The sequence below is a fragment of the Cervus canadensis genome, chromosome 26 (assembly GCF_019320065.1).
Source record: "Cervus canadensis isolate Bull #8, Minnesota chromosome 26, ASM1932006v1, whole genome shotgun sequence".
NCBI lineage: Eukaryota > Metazoa > Chordata > Mammalia > Artiodactyla > Cervidae > Cervus > Cervus canadensis.
In genome coordinates, this window is record NC_057411.1 from 39,348,701 (window position 1) to 39,367,550 (window position 18,850).

General features: G+C 48.4%; 1 protein-coding gene across 5 annotated transcripts in view; it reads left to right on the plus strand.

Moving 5' to 3' along the window:
* Positions 1–18,850, plus strand: part of JAKMIP1 (janus kinase and microtubule interacting protein 1) — a 154,591-nt gene that overhangs the window by 90,938 nt on the left and 44,803 nt on the right. For all 5 annotated transcript variants that reach the window (XM_043448352.1, XM_043448351.1, XM_043448349.1 and 2 more), the window contains 5 exons: positions 6,196–6,405; positions 7,260–7,379; positions 11,234–11,380; positions 12,302–12,442; positions 14,106–14,165. In XM_043448352.1, coding sequence (XP_043304287.1) covers positions 6,196–6,405; positions 7,260–7,379; positions 11,234–11,380; positions 12,302–12,442; positions 14,106–14,165 — 678 coding nt within the window. The remainder of the gene's footprint in view (positions 1–6,195; positions 6,406–7,259; positions 7,380–11,233; positions 11,381–12,301; positions 12,443–14,105; positions 14,166–18,850) is intronic.

Consider the following 18,850-nt stretch of genomic DNA (forward strand, 5'->3'; position numbering starts at 1 on the left):
CTCCTCAGAGAGGCCTCTTGGCAGACTGTTCAGAAGGTGGCCTGCATTTTGTTTCTTTGTCAGCTGAATTGAATTAGAAACGCAGGAAGGCTTCCAGGCTTCCGCTTACACATTTAACATGCCTCTTAAGAAACAATTGAGGAGAAAAAGGCAGTTGTGGTCAGTGTGGGGCCATTGGACTCATTCCTTAGATCAATTAGGATTAGGTCTGAGAACTCTGCTACACAGGGGCTTACAATCTGGAATTTATTTCGCTGTGATGTGCAGAGTCTGGAAAGGGCTTCAGAGAGTAGTGCAGGCCACAGGGCCACTCAGCTCTCCCCTCAGAAGGGGCTCTGCAAGGTGGCCCTTTCCTCATGGCCCCTCCTGCCGTGGAGTGCCAGCCATCACATCTTTATCCCGGGTTGGCAGTAGGAGGACAGATGAAGGAGAGTGTAGTCTTCCACCCTCCCGTGGTTGCTGGGAATCCTTGGCCTTCCTCTGCTCACACTGTATTACTCCAGCCTCCGCCTCCATGTGGCCTTCTCCTCGATACATGGCTGTGTCTTGTCCTCTTTTTATAAGGACACCCGTTAGTGGATCTAGCTGTGTTGTGTTAGTTGCATTAGTTGTGTTAGTCATGTCCGACTCTTTGCGACCCCAAGAGCTCGCTAGGTTCCCCTGTTCGTGGGATTTCCCAGGCAAGAATACTGGAGTTGGTTTTTATTCCATTCTCCAGGGGATTGTCCCAAACCCAGGGATTGAACCCAGGTCTACCCACATTGCAGGCAGATTCCTTACCATCTGAGCCACCAGGGAAGACCCACCCCAATCTGTTATGACTTCATCTCAGCTTAACATCTTAGTTACATCTGTAAAGATCCTATTTCTAACAGGTTCATATTCTGATTTTCCAGGTAGATGTGAAATTAGATGGGGACACCATTCCTCCACAGGTACCAAGGAGGAGAAGAGAATGGGTCTGGGGGTAGCAGCTTGATTCCTCAGACTTTGCAGTGAAGAAGCGCTAACAAAATTATCCCCAAACAGATGGATTTGTTCGGAGCTGGCTAAACTGAGGTGTTCACTGAGACACATGAGCTGCTGGATGTGCTTGCTGAGAAGTGGCTAGATTCTGTGCCTCTGGGGCAGAGAGAGGGCATAGGGAGGGCTCTGGAGAGACTGGCTTGAGTCTGATTTATGCATCTGCTGCTGCCAGAGTGTGGGCACATTCACTGCTCTGGGCCTCAAGCTTATCTGTAAAATGGGATAATGTCTACATAGAGGGTCTTTTAAAGACTGAGAAAGAGCATGTCTCTTTAAGTACAAATGTTGTCCTGAGCTCACAGTAGTATGTTAGTAAGAAGTGATAGCCATCATCCAGACTGTTGTTTTTTCCCTGTCTGTTAGAATCTTATGGTTGCAAGTGACAGAAATTCTACCTCATACCAGTTTTCATGACTAAAGAAGCTGGACTAACCTCAGGCACAGCCCCAGTGGGACTAACGATATCACCCAGGACCTGGGTTTCTTAGGCTCTGCCCTGTCTTTTATTGTTCTCAGACTTTAGACTCTCACTGCGCTGGTGAGATGCCATCGTTGTGTCAGACTCCACCTCCTCACAAGAAACAGCCCAGAGAAAGTGAGAGAAGCCTTTTCTTAGCTCCTAAGGAGAAATAGGAGGGTCCTGGCAACACCCTCTTCAGGCTGTTGGCTCTGAGTGGGTCACTATCCATCCCTGAACCAATTACTATTAAGGGGTCATGCAGGTGGTGTGAGCCAATCAGGGCCTGCCCTGGGAATTTGGAGCGGTTCAGCTCCACCCCTCTCCTGAACCACATGGTGAGAATGAGAGTGTGGGAGAAGGAGAAATGGTTGCAGGGACCAATCTAGGAATGTCCCGCACACTCAGGTGATGGGGTTCAGGGACGCTTAAGAAGGCCACTGTCAGAAGTTCATCCTTCATCACCATCCTCAGGGCAGGGGGCAGGATCACTAAGATCAGGCTGGGAACCAGACCAGAGTCAACAAATAAGAGTGTCTGCACAGCTGTGTGAGCTGGCAGGTCTCCTGACCTCTGGAACCTCAGGACTCTGGCTGGGGAAATGTGACAGCCTAGAAAATGTTGGCTCCAGAGTCTATTTCACATTGCCCATCCATTCCTGGATGCCATCTCCACTAGTGGAGGCTGTTTTCTAGGAATCTCTGCCATGTGATTGGGTTTAAGCACTTTGTTCACTTCCTGGAATCAAGCAGGGAACTGATGCTCTTCTAAGCTGAGAATTTCCGGAGACATCTTGCTTGTGATGCTGTGCCCTCTTGTGGAAGGGACTAGTGTGATGTGGTGGGGGAAGGGAGTGCTTCCTGGCCCCAGAGCAAAGCCAAAAGTGTGCAGCCAGGATGATGAGGGGGACAGACTGGAACCCTACCTGTTAACTTGTAACAACTCGCACCACTAATTCCCCTGGCTTTGTTTTTTTCTCCTAGCACTAAGCATGCTCTAGTCTACTCCAGCATTGACTTCTGCTTTCAGCTACCCGCCGCTCTGGAATGAAAGCTCTGAGGGCAGGGACTCTGATCTGTTTTGCTCATCAGTGTTTCCCAGCATCAGTTGATGGCACTCAATTCAGTAATGTTGAATTCACTAAAACAAGTTTAAGTGGTTTAAATTAATGAACTCCTTTCCCATCATTCTTACTGTTTCTGGATTGAAATCGTCAGTGGCAACAATGTTTCCCGCATCATTAAGAGTTCTTCCCTACAGCGGGGAGCTGCTCCCCACACCTTCAGAGCAGGTTTAGTCAAAGCGGGGAGCTGCAGACAGACCGTCACCAGGGGGAGCAGCAGGCATGTTCTGCAGGTGGTGAAGGAGACGCTGCGCCGGGCGCATCCTTGGCTGGAGATCCAGGAGATTGTCTTGGAGGGCGGGAAGGGATGCAGAAGGAAGGGGAGAGACCTTTTTTTTTTTTTTTTCAAAGAAAGACCACTCAAAGAGTTTGTCAGAACTCTGGGACTTAGCTTGAAAACCTCAGTCTGGAGTTTTAGGGGTACCATTTTCCTCCTTTTTAAATCTGTTATATTTTATCAGTTATTCATGGTCTGCTGTTTAAATAAGATAGCCAGGAGCTAAACTAGATTAATGATGGCAGCTAACATTGATTGTGTGCTTATAAGATGCCAGGCTCTGTGATAAATTCTTCCCGTGGTTGATCCAAATCTCCCCTTGGTTAAAGAGGATGTTCTCAGTGTCCCTTCATTACAGATGCTGAGGCTAAGAGAGGTGACCCAGCCTGCCCAGAGTCACACAGCTGGTGGGGACGGGGATTTGAACTGGCTTCTGTCTGCCCTCAGGGCAGGGCTCTTAACCAGTATTCTCTGCTTTAGCCATCTGTGTCTCAATTCAAGATATTATGATTCAGAGGGAGGAGTTTCAACTTCTGATTCAGGTTAAAATCAACTTCAGTTTGTACCCTCAGAGCATGCTGAGTGAGAAGGGCATTTGTATTTGTTTTCTGGGGCTGCCTTAACAAATGGCCACAGGCACACTGAAGTTTATTCCCTCACTGCTCTGGACACCAGAAGTCCAAAATCAAGGTTTCAAGCAGGGCCGTGCCCCACTGAAGTCTCCTGGGGCTTCTGGTGGCTCCAAGTGTTCCTGGGCTTCTGCCTGCATCACTCCAATCTCCGCCTCCCTCTTACATAGCTCCCCTCTGTGTTTTTCTTCTTCCTCTGCATCTTCCCTTTGTCCTGTGGGGATGCTTGGCATTGGATTTAGAACCCACCCAGTTAATCTAGGATGATCTCCTCATCTTAAGGTCCTTAATTACAGCTGCAAAGACCCTTTTCCCAAACAAGTTTCTGTTCACAGGTATCTGAAGTCAGGATGTGGACATACCATTTTAGGAACCACAATTCAGACCACTTCAGTGTTCTTCATATTTGCACACCAGAGGAGATAAAAGTGTAGAAAGGACAGGAACAACTACTTACTGAGACCTGCAACAGTTATAATTAGAGTTGCTTATTTTATGCCTACCGTGTGTTAGGCACTTTCCATGTATTCATTTTACCCTCACAGCATCCCCATGATTATCCCCATTTCCCAGATGAGAAAACTGAGGCATAGGAAGACATCAGGTAACCAAACCAAGGTAATGGAGCCAGTGAGTGGTGGCCTTAGGGCTGGAACCCAGCAATCCAGTGGCCTTGCTCCTAAGCAGCCTGCCTGCCTGCTGTCCCCTTCTGTCCTCACAGTTCCCCTTCTAGGTGGAGGTGCCTACTCCCCCATTTACAAGTGAGCCTGAAGCCTGGAGAGGTCAAATGCCTTGCCAGAGGTCACACAGCTCACCAGTCGGGGCTTAGTCTCCAGTTCATACCTTCTTACTCCATGCCTAGTGCTTTTCCCTCTGTGGCAAGCTGTTTTATAGCACACGGCTTTAACCTCTGTGTTGGGTAATCAAGGCAATATCCACGTTATATCACCTTACATACAGGCTTGCTCATGGTGGGCATGCACAGGTATGTGTTAAATAACACCATGTCGTGAAGACTGTATCCAGAGTTTGGTGAAACCGTTCTTACTAAAGCATTCGTATTCTTTTCAGAAGTTTTTTTGTGTATCTTATCTCAGATAGAATTTATTCCTAAATCCCATGGTGATAATCACTGTTGTTGAAACTGTTATGATTTTTGTCAATTAATGAAACTCCAGTACTGGGAAATTTTCTCTTTTAACACCTGTATTAGTTTCCTAGGACTGCTGTTACAAAGTACCACAAGTTTTGGGTGGCTTAAGCAACAGAAATGTATTCACTCAGAGTTTTGGAGGCTGGAAGTCTGAATTCAGGGTGTTGCAGGACTCTGTGCTCTGGAGGCTCTAGGGGAGGGTGCTTCCTGCTTCTTGCAGCTTCTGGTGGTTCCAGGTGTCCTTGGCTTGTGGCCACATCACCCCAGTCTCTGCAGTCATCTTCTCCCTGTGTTTGTGTCTTTCCTCTTATAAGGACACCAGTCATTAGAGCCCACCTGACTCCACTGTGACCTCATCTTAACTAATTATATCTGCAAAGACCCTATTTCTGAATGAAGTCACATTCTCATGTGGTAAGAGGGGCATGGATTTGGGGAAAGGGCACGCCAGCACCGCACCCTTCTTGGAGCAGTTTCCCAGCTGTTGACTTTTGTGTCCAGGAACAACTGAAGTGTATGGTGTGTGGCAGAAGCTTCCTGGGAACTTCATAAGCTTCTTTCCCATGGGGAATGAGGGACAAGGCTGGGCGAGCTGGGGCTCATGCCGAGGCTCGCACATGGGGAGACCGAGGTGCTCTGGGGCCCCCAGAAGCAGCCAGTCGGTTCTCTGACTGTGGGACTCTGCGAGATGTCAGGGCACGGGGAGAAGGATGGAGCACCGGCCGCATACAGGGAGTTAGTGTCACGGGTGAGGACTTGGCTGGTCGGGGAGAGGCTACACATATGGGAAGAGGAAACTACTTGGAAACTACAGATTTCCATGGTGACGAGTCCGTAAAGCAGATGGAGACAGTCCCACGGAGGGCAGGAGGGCGGGAGGAGCTGATGAAGCAGGCAGTGGGTGAGAGTGTTAGATGGGGTGAGAAGAGAGGACAGAACATTGTCCAGTGAGTTTGGAGGCCAGGAGAGGGTTGGAGACCCTAGCGAGAGCTGTTTACTGAGGGGGTGCAGCCCACTCCAGTGTTCCAACCTGGAGTGTCCCAGGGACAGAGGAGCCTGGTGGGCTGCCCTCTATGGGGTCGCACAGACTCGGACACTACTGAAGCGACTTAGCAGCAGGAAGAGACACAGCCAGATGGAAGTGGGAGACAGGAGGATAGCCAACTCCCGACCAAGCTGAGCTGCAGGGGGCAGGGTGGGGGAGTGGCTGGATGGCCCTGGAAGGTCAGGATTTGACTTTATTTCATGAAGGTAAGAGAGAAAGAAACATAGATCAGTTTCAGGGTAAGTGTCTGATTGATGATATAGGTTGAACCGTCCGCTCTGTGCTTCTCTGTGCTGGGGCCGGTGATTGACGGGGGAGCGGGGCCTGGGCCGTGCCCTGCAGCGTCTCTCTGCCCCATGTTGCCGAGTCCAGCCGCCCTGGATCCACGGAGCTGCTGAAGCTTTCCCTGGGCCCGAGGCCAGCAAGGGAGAGCTCTCCTTGGTCACAAGCCCCTACAGTCAGCTGCTTGTTCTTTCTCTTTTCAGATGGATGAGATCAAGGGGAAAGATCGTGTGATTCTGGCCTTGGAGAAGGAGCTCGGTGTGCAGACTGGGCAGACCCAGAAGCTGCTGCTTCAGAAAGAGGCTTTGGATGAGCAGCTGGTTCAGGTCAGAGAGGCTGAGCGGTACCACGGTAGTCCAAAGAGAGAGCTCCCGCCCGGCATAGGGGACATGGCCGAGCTCATGGGCGTCCAGGTGAGGGGCTCACGAACCACTGGGGCCATCGAGCCGACCGCCTACCCATTCCTCCCACTGGTCATTCTTCTGGCGAACTTGCCTGCCTGCCTTCCCCCCATCCCTCCTCCTTCCTTCCCTTCCATCTGCGTACCCTTCCTTCTCGCCCTTACCCCTCCCGATACACGTGCAGACATTGACTGCGGCCAGGCCCAGTGCTAGGCACAGGGAGTGCGGAGGAGAAGAGCAGGCTGCTCTTGCCTCTCATGGTCTTAGAGTTCAACTGAAAAGAAAGGAAAGCATGAGAGCTGAGTATCCAGTAAGAGCTCAGAAAGGGACCCGGTGAGGACAGGACATGATTTAAAGGCAGAGCGCCCTGCCCAGGAGAGGGATCCGCCAGCAGACAGGATACCTGGGGCCACAGGTGGTAATTAAGAGGCACAGAGGAGGCCGAAGCTACAGTCATTCATTCATTCACTCATTCATTCACAAATACTCAAGTGTCTGTCGGGCAGGCTGTGTGCAGACACCACGTGAGGTCCTGGCATCTCAGTGGTGAGTGAGGTGGGCACAGTGTCTGCCCTTGAGGAGCATCCTGGCACGTTGGTGATGTGCCTTCATCAGAGATGCTCGGAGAGCAGGGGCTGGGATGAAAGGTCCCCAGGTCTTAGGGAGCCACTGGAGGGTTTGCGGTCTCATCGCCTTGGAGCTGGTCTTTCCACATGTTGCTTGACTTAGGGGAGCCCCAGCACGGCTGACAGTCCCCCTAATGAGGAGTTCACCTTTGTCCTGAGAGTTTTCCAAGAAGAGTCCGTGAAGCACTCTGACTCAGTTAAGCTTTTTCAAAGTACACTCGTGTCTTGATTCTATTTTAGGATCAACATATGGACGAGCGAGACGTGCGGCGATTTCAGCTAAAAATTGCTGAGCTGAATTCGGTGATACGGAAGCTGGAAGACAGAAATACCCTCTTGGCAGATGAGAGGAATGAACTGGTAATCAGCACCCCCACCCCAAGAGGCAGATGGAGCCTGTGGGTTTCGGGAGAGCAGTCCTGGAGCCACAAACCAAGCCTTAAACAAGAAGTTAATACACAGGCCGTCTGGTTTTCTCTACTTTCCCCTGATTTTTCCTGATTAAAAATCTAACATATATATAAAAAAAAACAACAACAACAACAACTAACACATGCTTGTTTAAGAAACCTGTTAGTACCCTTAGTTCTGCAGGAATTTATCCTGAGTTGACAATCAGAGAAGTTCAGTGAGGGGTCCATGGAGAGGGTGTTCATTTCAGTGTTGTCTCTTTATAGTCAGCAACCAAAACTGAACCAAAATGAAACCAAACCCCAGTTGTTCGATCCTCGAGTACTGATAAAAATAACTATGAAACATTTATGCAGTGAATTTCATGCAGTCATTGAGAATGGTGTTTTAGATCATATTTAACTGCCGTGGAAATTTGTCCACAGTAAATTAAATGATAAAAGCGGTTTACAGAACAAAAATACATTATCGTCATCCTGGATATTGGAAGTTGTTTTAGATGGTGTGATTATGGACAGTTTCTATTTTTTGCTTATCTATTTACTTTCTTTTGCATAAAAGTTCACATAGTTGTAATTTTAAAAGTAGTAAATGTGGGCTTCTGGTTAAAAAAAAATCTCAAGTAAAAATAGTAACTTCTTGAATATGTTTAAATTTGCAGGATAAACAGTTAAACTAATTTTTATGGAGTGGTAGTCGATATATAAACTTCTTGACAAATACCTCATAGTATTTCTCTTTATTCTAAATTTTATTATAAAAGTAAGTATATCTGTATTTTTGAAACACATGGAGATAAAAAGTGTTAATAAGTGTCACTTCTTCATGGTTTTAACAGGATCAGAATAATTTCATTTCCTTCCAGTATTTTTAAAGGCATATTTTTATATAGCTTTCAGCAGACAGTCCATCTCATATTATGTCTCTACTTATTGTGTAAATATTCATGAGCTTAAAAAAAAAATCCCTCATGAGAAGCAAAATAGTTTGCTAAATGGATTAGAAAACATACCTTGTTTGAAACAATTCAGACCTTCTGAAATATTTAAAGAAAGAATTGATAAGCTTGCCAGAACTGGGATCTTTTTTTTTTTAATTTATTTTTAATTGGAGGATAATTGCTTTACAGTGTCGTGCTGGTTTCTGCCATACAACAGCGTGAATCAGCCATAAGTATGTGTATGTCCCCTGCTCCTTTAACCTCCTTCCCACTCTCACCATTCAACCCTTCTCGGTTGTCACAAAGTACCAGGTTGAGCTCCCTGTGTTACATGGCAACTTCCCACTAGCTGCCTTTTTTTATCTGTTTTTTAAAATCTATTTACACGTGGTAGTGTGTATGTGTCAGCACTACTTTCTCAGTTCGTCCCACCTTCTCTTTCCCCTGCTGTGTCCACGAGTCTGCTTTCTATGTGAGCATCTCTGTTTTTGCACTACCAATAGGTTCCTCAGTACCATTTTTCTAGAATTAATATATATTCGTTAACATGCAATATTTGTTTTTCTATTTCTGACTTAACTTCACTCTGTATAACAAGTTCTAGGTTTGTCCACCTCACTAGAACTGACTCAAGTTCGTTCCTTTTTACGACTGAGTAATATTCCATTTTACATATGTGTACCACAGCTTCTTTATTCATTCATTTGCCAGAGGACATCTAAGTTGTTTACATACTGTAAATAGCAGTGCTGGGATCTTAAAATCATGAGATAACTACTGTTAATAGTTTGAGGCATGTCTGACATGCTTTTAATGTTTGTGTGAATGGCTTGACACCCATGAAGAGCCTTTTTTATTGTTATTTTATGGTTACACACAGGATAGCTTCCCTGTGTATTATTGTTCTGCAACTTGCTTTTTCCCCTTGAGTATCAATTACCCCATTTACCAGCAATGCCTGAAGATCTCCCTTCGTCTTTGTAACAGCTGTGTTGAACTCTGACTGTGTGGCCAAACCATGGTTTATTCAACCTTTCCTCTACTGGTAAAGATTTAGGCCATTTCAAGTTTCTCTGCTGTTGTACACAATGCCCCACAGACGATACATTTTTTATTTTACTCGCTTGAACCTTTATTTCTGCAGGATAGATGTCTAGAGGTACAATGTATGAGTCAAGGTACATTTTACATCTTAATGACTACCATCAGTGTTTCATCTTAACTTTCACATCGTGGTGACCCAAAGCAGAGGTCTGCAGTCAGTCCCTTGTGTTTGGTTCTTGGTTCTGGCACTTTCTGTGTGACCTTGAGCACGTCACCCCACCTCTCTGTGGCCAGGTTGTCTGTGAAATGGGGATGGGAAGGAGCCCTTCCTGGGATCGAGGTGAGGGTTAAAGTAGAGGGGACGCCTGGACACATGGTGAGTACCTGATAGGTGCAGTGGGTCTTGTAACTGTCATCATGTTGATGAATATTTGTTTCTAATTTTCATCCATTAAAATAACCCCGCAGAAGCTATTCCCATGCATTTAGTTCTCACAACAAGTGTCTGAGGCAGATACTGCCATTGTTGTTGTTCCGTCACTCAGCCATGCTGGGCTCCTTGCAACCCCATGGACTGCAGCACACCAGGCTTCCCTGTCCTTTACTATCTCCTGGAGTTTGCTACTATTAGTTTGCTACTATTATTCCCATCTTATAGATGAGAAAACTGAGGCTGAAAGTTTGGCTGTGGTCTTGCAGCTAGTGTGCGTGTCGCCGAGGACACTGTATGCAGAAGGAAGAAGAGTGGGTGCTTCTAGTTGTGCAGTCTCCCAGTCCCTGCTCCGTGTCCCCCTCCACCATCATTTCTCGTGTCTCTGTCTCACTGGACTGGCCTGCACACAGCAGTCAGAGTGATGGATTGTCCTAGACGGCAGATTCAACCACAGAATACTTGTGCCTCAAGGGCTTTGGCCAGAGGAGAGTGGGTGAGGAAGGCTGGCGAGCTGGGGGTGGAAACCAGCGATAGAGTTCTCAGCTCCCTAAATCAGGCCTCACCAGGCCCGCCCAGCTCTTCCCATCCCCCACATTCCGTGTTCCCAGTGCCATCCGTGAAGCCCCTTGGATGTGCCATGTTCTTGCCCCTTCTGAACCCCTAAAAGTGTGTCCCTCCTGTCTGGAACATCCATGAGGACCTGTCTCATGGTCTTCTTACCTCTGCTACCATCCTTGCTCTCTTCCCCCATCTCTTGGACAGTCACCCCCGTGGTGTCTTCCCTTTGACACAGCCCCCAGAGCAGGACCTGGGCTCAAGAGGGGCCCTCCAGATGCTGACCAGATGAGAGGTTGGAGGGACACCCCACCAGTCACAGGGACCATGCTCAGAAGACTCGGGGAGTAGCTCAGGGCCGGGTTCTATCCCATCTGTCTCATACCTGCAGCACTGAGCCGGGCCCAGGGATCCTCTGTTGTCTGAAGAGTGCTGAGCTCTCAGCTAAGTCTGTACCTGGGGAGAAGTGGTGGCCAGGAGGAGCTAGATGGCTGGACTGACCTTTATGCATGTGAACCTTGACCTCTGGGGGTTTTGCCTGGAGGCAAGGGAAGTGTGGATGCCGCTCAGGCCACTTGCCAGCAGGGTGACCTGAGGCAGATCTCTGGGTCTCCGTGTTGGGCTGTACCCCTTCCTCTTGCCTTGCCGGAGGCCTTGTGAGGCTCAGGTGGGAGCCTGTGTCTGGAAGCCAGGTATCTGTGGGCTCTTCCTGGTGTTTGCATCACGCAGGCCACGTGGTCCCCGCAGGGGCGGCTCCAGCCAGGTGGGATCTCCGCTGGCCTCCACAGCCGGGTCTTACAGCTGCTGCCCTCTGTGCCTGTCTGATCGCAGCTGAAACGCTCCCGTGAGACAGAGGTCCAGCTGAAGCCCCTGGTGGAGAAGAACAAACGGATGAACAAGAAGAATGAGGACTTGCTACAGAGCATCCAGAGGATGGAAGAGAAGATTAAGAACCTCACGCGGGAAAACGTGGAGATGGTGAGTCATGGACCCAGAGCGCTTGTCTCCGCCTGGGCTCCTCCAGCCTCTGACCCAAGCAGTCCCAAGTTCTCCGGGGCCACCTCCCACCCGCCCCCTCACCCCAACCTATCCTCCCTGCCTCTGTCCCCAGAATTCACAGCGCTGTGGGCATCTGTGCCCGATGGAGCGTGTACCAGGCACCTGACAGCGGGTCTGCACTTCCGCTCTGCCATCTCCATGTGGGGTCCTTAGGCCCAGCCCTTTTCTCTCAGCTTCCTCGTCCCTGAGATGGGATTGAGAACATCAGTGCTGCAGGGTCAGGGAGAGGGTGGAGTGATGGTACAGAAGGTTCTCACAGAAGACCTGGCACACTGGGGCAGCTCAGCGGGTCAATGATTACGGTTTTGCTCCAAGTGCTTAGAATCAGGGCCTTTCATTTGCTCCAGCAAGAATGATTGGTCTTTGTGGTCAGAGTGGTGTCTTGCAGCTGATGGTTTAAGGAATACTCTGAGTTTCATTGTCCAAAGTAGTCTCAAGCATGCCTATTGTACGGCTGAGAAGACTGAGGCTCCGGGAGATGAAACACCCTTCTCCCTGTTCCCTGGAAGGTCCAGGTGTGAGTGTGCGTTGTTACCACGTGGCGTGCTCTCTTCCCCCAGCACCCAAGCTTTCTAGGCTCAGGGCAGACGTCCACCTCTCCCACCCCGTTGCCTGCTAGCCCTTCCTGTCGGCAGTGGGCACAGTCAGCCCCGCCTCGAGCCTGGCTCTGGTCTGCAGCTGTCCGCTCCTCCAGCATGGGGACCAGGGAGCAGTCATCCCTCCCTCCATCCTTCCATCCCGTATCCCCAAGCCCACACTCCGTGCCCTGACGCACGGTGGGTCCCTGACAAGGGTTGTGGACGAGTGGCCCTGCAATGTCCTCTCTTCCCTTGGCTGCAGAAGGAGAAACTGTCAGCCCAGGCGTCCCTGAAGAGGCACACTTCCTTGAACGACCTCAGTCTGACACGGGACGAGCAGGAGATCGAGTTCCTGAGGCTGCAGGTGCTGGAGCAGCAGCACGTCATTGACGATCTCTCACTGGTACGTCTGCGCCTGCGCCGGTGCCAAGCCCTCCGTGGGGTGCCAGGAGACATGGCCCTCTGGGATGGCATCAGGGCTGCAGGCAATGTGGGGGCACAGGGCGGGCGGGGGAACCTGTCATGGAGCTCCTCCTGGTGATGGGGCCTTCCTGCTCCATTCTTCCAGAAAGCGGCCTCCACTTGCTTTACACGACATCACCCGGTATCCGGGAGCGGTTTCCATGGTTACTCTTTTTGCTCAGCTCTTATCCCGAGTTTGCTGCCATTAAGAAGCAGCATCAGCCTCTTTTGAAAAGAGTCTCTGGCCTTTACAGAGTGGGTGTGATCGATCTGTCCTGGAGAAGTCTGATGGTTTTTTTTAGCCTATTGCAGACTGTGAACTTGAAAACCGGAACCTTATAATCAGACCAGAATTTGAAGGACTTGCTAAGGTGTGTGTGTGTGTGTGTGTGTGTAAGATCAAGGAGGGGGGAGTGAGAGTATGTCTTAAGGAGGTGGAGTGTGACATCCAGAGAGTTCTGCTGCTCTCAGTGGAAGGAGCTTAGGGACCAGGAAGGGAGCGTCTATAGTGAACTTTAGTTGCATCTTAGAAGCAAAGAGTACTTCAACAAATAGAAAAGCCAGTGACCAGAGCTCTAGAAAAGGCTTTGATTGTAAGTTGTCCAATTCACTTTGCTTGCCTATCTCTCCATCTCTGCTCCCTCCTTGCACTCACCCATTTATACTCCCTTCCCTCCTTCCATCTGCCTTCCCATCCTCCCCGTCTCCCATCCATTCCTTCCTCTCTCCATCGTGCCTTTATTCCACCCCCCTCCATTTATTCATTCAACCTTCCATTCATCTTTGTTTCATTACACATAAAAGTCTTTATGCCACGTAAGGTGAAAAAATACCCCCAACGAAATGATGACAGGATCGAAAGAAGAATAATAAACAGATAAGACTAGAGAAAATAAAGATGGCAGCGTCAGTCAAGATCAGGAGGGACACATGGGTGGACCATAAGGGCTGTTGCCAGGCACCGAATTTGTCTCTGGGTTTCCTGACAGCCAAAGAGGATAGGAATATCTTATCAGAAAGGAGATAGGAAGGAGAGAATTTCCTGGTTTCCTCTGGGGCAGAACGCTGCTACTCCTGCTACTACCCCTGTAGGTGCCATTTCTACTGACAGAAGCCACAGGTCATCACAGTCTCTTGCAGGGCAGGTTCTAGCGCTTATAGCAAAGGAAGAAGCTGAGAATCAGAGAAACGAGGTGTGTGTCGTCTGGCCAGGAGGAGGCCCCATGGGGATTTGGCCGCAGCTCAGTGTGAGATCTAAGTCACAAGATTATTTATTTTCTGTTGGGGTCACAGACAGTAGGTAACTAGTCAACACCACCTGAAGTTTTATAGCTTCCAGCCCCAAAGGGTGGAGTTTTACAGTACTGGCCAACCTTGGCATTTTTTTTTTTCTGGGAGGGTCAAGTCCAGTTCACGGTGTGGCTCTGTAGCTGTCAGTTCTGAGAAGCAGCCGTGCCTTGGGTGCTCAGAACCTGGGCCGACCCAGGCCCAGTGCAGACAGGTGGGCGCAGCAGCTTTGTCAGTTACGCCCTCTTGGAGCCAGTGGGTCGGCAGGCGTGATGTGAGGACTGGCTGAAGATACGAGCAGTTGTGTTTCCTTCTAGGAGAGAGAACGGCTCTTGCGGTCCAGAAGACATCGCGGGAAGGGCCTGAAGCCACCCAAGGTGAGCCAGCGGTGGCACAGCTGCCCTGCTCTGGCTCCATGCCAGGGTCTGCAAGGCGGGTGTTCAGGGATGGGGGAGGGGAGTGAGCAACCCATAGAGGGGCCCTGAAGGCAGACACCCTCACATCTCTGCAAGTTTGATGCAGAAAAACCTGTTATAACTACTTCTCCAAGCAACATAAATAACTAGGCCATGGACCTGGTTACTGTCATTTATTCATGGAAAATTTACAGACATATCCTGTATTTAGGCCTCTGGGGATGTGCGCCCAAAATTAAAAACATAAATACTTAGACCTTTTGAAGGATTTAAAGGATACCTGGTCTTGGTTTATAACATCTATATATCCTGTTTTGAAGAATCAGGAGCTTCAGGCTTTTTTGGAATGATGCAGAATGCATTCTTGCTGGAAAATGTGGTTTTGCCCTTTTTATAGAAACATTGTCCAAATGTACAGTGAGGTGAGCAGAGGCTGTCTTGGAAAACTCAGATGCCCACAGGGACCAAGGTGGAAAGTAAAAGAGCAAATTGGTATATATATATATATATATTTTTAAGATTTTTTTGACGTGGACCATTTCTTAAGTCTTTATTGAATTTGTTACACTATTGCTTCTGTTTTATGTTTTGGTTTTTTGACAAGGGAGCATGTGGTATCTTAGTTCCCCGACCAGGAATAGAACCCACACTCCTGCATTGGAACGTGAAGTCTTAACCCCTGAACCGCCGCAGAAGTCCTGCAAATTGCTATTTTTAAAAAAGTCTTAGTTTGCATTGAACATTTTTCACTCCCATGAAGATGTGGGCCTGGTCACCTTTTTTTAAAACCAGATGCCCCTCCTGGTTTATCTTTTGGTACAGATATGGCTATATAGAAATATTTCTCACCTATAAAGATAACAGCCGTGCAGATGTCTTACCAAATGACCACGGATATATGGCTTTGGTGTCGGTGGGGCAATAGGGCGTGGTGGTGACTGTGAAAAACGGGGTCCAGAATATCAGCTGCTGTAAGAAAGTGAGCCAGGTGGTGTCAGATATATCAGTTATTCAAGAGACAAGGAAGAAAAAAAAAGAGAGAGACTAGGAAATCTCTGCATTAGTTTCCTAGGACTTCTGTAACAAGGTACCACAAACTGGGTATCTTAGAAGAACAGAAACGAATTAGCTCAAGGTTTTGGAGTCTAAAAGTCTAAAATTAAGGTGCTGGCAGCAAGATCCCAACCTTTAGGGAAATGCTTCTTCTTAGCTTCTGGTGATTTACTGGCAAATTGGTATCATTTGACAAGACCTTCCTTGTCTTCAGTTCAGTCAGTTCAGTTCGGTCGCTCAGTTGTGTCCGACTCTTTGCGACCCCATGGACTGCAGCACGCCAGGCTTGCCTGTCCCCCCCATCCGTTCCTTGTCTTAAAGCTGCACAACTGCAGTCTCTACTTTTCTTGTCATGCGCTCTTTTCCCTGTGTGCCTCTGTCTTTGCATAGCCATCTTCTCATAAGGACATTAATCCCACTGGATTAGGGGTCCACCCCAATCCAGTGTGCCCTCATTTTAACTGATTATTGCAATGACCCTATTTCCAGGTGAGGTCACACTCTGAAGTACTGGGGGGTTAGGACCTCAATATAACCTTTTGGGAGGGGGACACTCAGTTCAACCCATAACACTTTAATGTAAAATCTCAGGATTGTGAATGTTGGTGCAAATCATTTATAGTATACTCTGTGGGCCAAATAAAATATATCTTGAACCAAATTTGTGCATTTGGATAAATGTTTATTTATAACATCTCATTTAATCGTCATAGCAACCCTGTGAGGTTGGTGTTATTTTTTTTTATTTTTAAAATTACAGGAAGTATATAGGTATAAAATATAGAAATGAGTCAAAGAGGAAAAGTAAAAGACTGAATTTAAACTCAAGTCTGGGGCTCCAGGGCCCAATCTTATGCCACCAAATCAAGTTGAACGAGGTACAAGTCTCTATGCACTGACATTAGACTCTCAGAAATGGGAAGTGTTTCAGCAGAACTTGGTTATATTTAGAGACATATTTTTATTATGGAAGTAGTATAGCCACATTATAGACTATCTGGGACATAAGTGGTCCATCATGGCAGTACCTCCCCAGTGCAATCAATGTTGGCGTTTTAATGCAATCTCCTCCCCCCATCCTTGTTCTGCTTCAATATTTTTAGGTAATGTAGCTGTAATTGTGGAATATGTTTTTGTACCCTGGGTTTTTACTTACCATTATACTATAAAGCGTTTTTTCCATGTTACGATGCTATCATCATAAATATGAATTTTCAAGACTACATAATCTATTGAGTGGATGGGCCATAAATTTGTTTAATGTTCTGTGTCCACCGGGCGTGTCTGCTTCCAGCTCCTCAGGGTTGTGAATAATGCAGCAGTACGTGTGTCTACGCTTAGCAGACCGCTCTTCACCAGCCAGTTCCGCTAGATTCCCTGAGTGCTGAACGTTTCATTGAGTGACCACCCTTTCCATCTTCTTGGACTCCCCGCTTCTGTAAATGTAACCACAGTGAACTCCTTTTGTCCAGAAAACTGTGTCCATGGTCTGTATAGTTCTCATGGATAGATTCCCAGAAGTCTACATGTGGGTCAGTGGGTGTGAAGGCTTCAACCAAGAACATTCACCCTTCTGTCTGCTGTAGAGAGGGGTTGTGTCATTTTGCACAGTTTTCAGTAATGTACATGATGGCCATTTTCAACCACAAGACATGTTTAAAAAGCAACCATTTAAAGGAATTCAGTTTGTTGTGAACCGGCTGTGTTGTGGCCTCATATACCCCAAAAAGGGTTTCAGGAAACCCAGTTTTGTGCTGTGACTATATTTTTTAAATGTTATTAGAACACCTGGCATAAGAGATTGTTTCCGCTTTTCCTGTTTCTGAATGTGTCTATGGGAAGAGAGCTTTACAAAGGCCTAGACTGGACTTAGGATTTGCTAGGCTTGCATGTACTGCAGGCAAGGCGGGCAGGAGCTGTGCCCTGCACACTGTGTCCTGGTCACTGGCTGGCACAGAGTGGGTGCCCCTAAATAGTTCTTGACCGAATAAACACATTGCTCTTACTGGAAAAAACGCATTTACCTAACAGTGGATCATTCCAGGATGCGGAAGTTTGGTCACTGTTATTACAAGAATTTGACGCCACTAGAAGGCAGAGTCTTGGAACCTCTAGGGAAATTTCCTGACCTGGTTTGGGGTCTTTCCCACTTACTGTGACCCACCAGTATTTTCCTTTTTCTCAGGATTCAATGTACAGCTCTTTCCCTTATGCTCCTGCTTAATCCCAGCTAGTCCAGGGCTGGACGGGATGGACGTGTGGATTCATGGGGGCCCTGGGCAGGTTTTCAGTCCCCAGGGCTCGCCTCTTAGGCCTGGGCGGCCTCGCTTCCTTCTTTCCCGTATGTCGCAGGGATCAGTACTTTTTTTCTCTCCTTAGATGACCTTCGTTGCACTCTGTCCCTCATGCATCCATGCGCTTTATCACTTTGTCCGGGTCTTTGCGTGACAGAGTGTCTCGGTGAATGCATCGAAGGTTCCAGAACTTTCCATCCCTGCTCTCTGGCTGTTGCAAGCCTCTTTGGACTCTGTAGTTCCCTGCAAAGGGGCTCCTCCATTTCCACACCACAGCCCAGCTGCTGGAGATGCTCTGAGGGCACAGAGGTCCTCTTCCAGAGGGGCCAGCATGTCCCCACCGGCTCCCGACCTGTCTCATTGGGCTCCTGGGGACAGACTGGTGTTGGCTGTCCCTGCCGGGGGACCCTGCTGTTGATTTTTCAGCCCTGGGTGGGGGTTGCAGGAGAAGGACCCTCAGTGATTCCTTGGGCCCTGTCTGGGGTTCAGGGCTTGCTCTGTGGAAGGTGTGATCAGGACCTAACTGGAAACAGAGCCCCTGCCCTGAAGTGGCAGGAGTTAGGGGGTCGGCCATTGGAACATGCAGCCTCGCAAGGGAGAGATGTGTCTTAGGAGAGAGCTGGGCCCATTAAGAATGGCTAAAATGAGTACAGTTTGCTGAGATCTTGGACAAGACTCAGGAACCATAGCCTGGAGCAGCAGGCAGTCAGACCAGCTCCTAGCTGTGTAGCCTTGAACTCTGAGAACCCCAGTTTCCTGGTTCTTACAACAAGCATCATGTCTATGGGATCAAATGAAGCATCTGGCTCCAGGCCCGAAGTATAGACAGGGATCAGTAAATTATATTATCCTTTTTCTTTCTCCCTTCATCTTAAATGAGTAGCTTTCCTTTGGAGGGCCTGTTAGATGCAGATTCCTAGGCCCTGCCTCACCACCACCCCGCCCTCCTCTAATTCATGGCCCCCATTTTTAAAAGAGGGGTCTTCCCTATAGCTCTGATGCTAAAGCATCTGCCTGCAATGTAGGAGACCTGGGTTTGATCCCTGGGTCAGGAAGATCCCCTGGAGGAGCAAATAGCAGCCCACTCCAGTACTCTTGCCTGGAGAATCCCATGGACAGAGGAGCCTGGCGGGCTACAGTTCATGGGGTCACAAAGAGTCAGACATGACTGAGTGACTAACACTACTACTACTACATTTTTAGAAAGAGAGAGATAGGCTCAGGCAGCAGTGAGGTGACATCCCCATCCTTTGAGGGAGGCTGGGAAACATCAGAGCACCACCGGAGAACAGGCCCTTC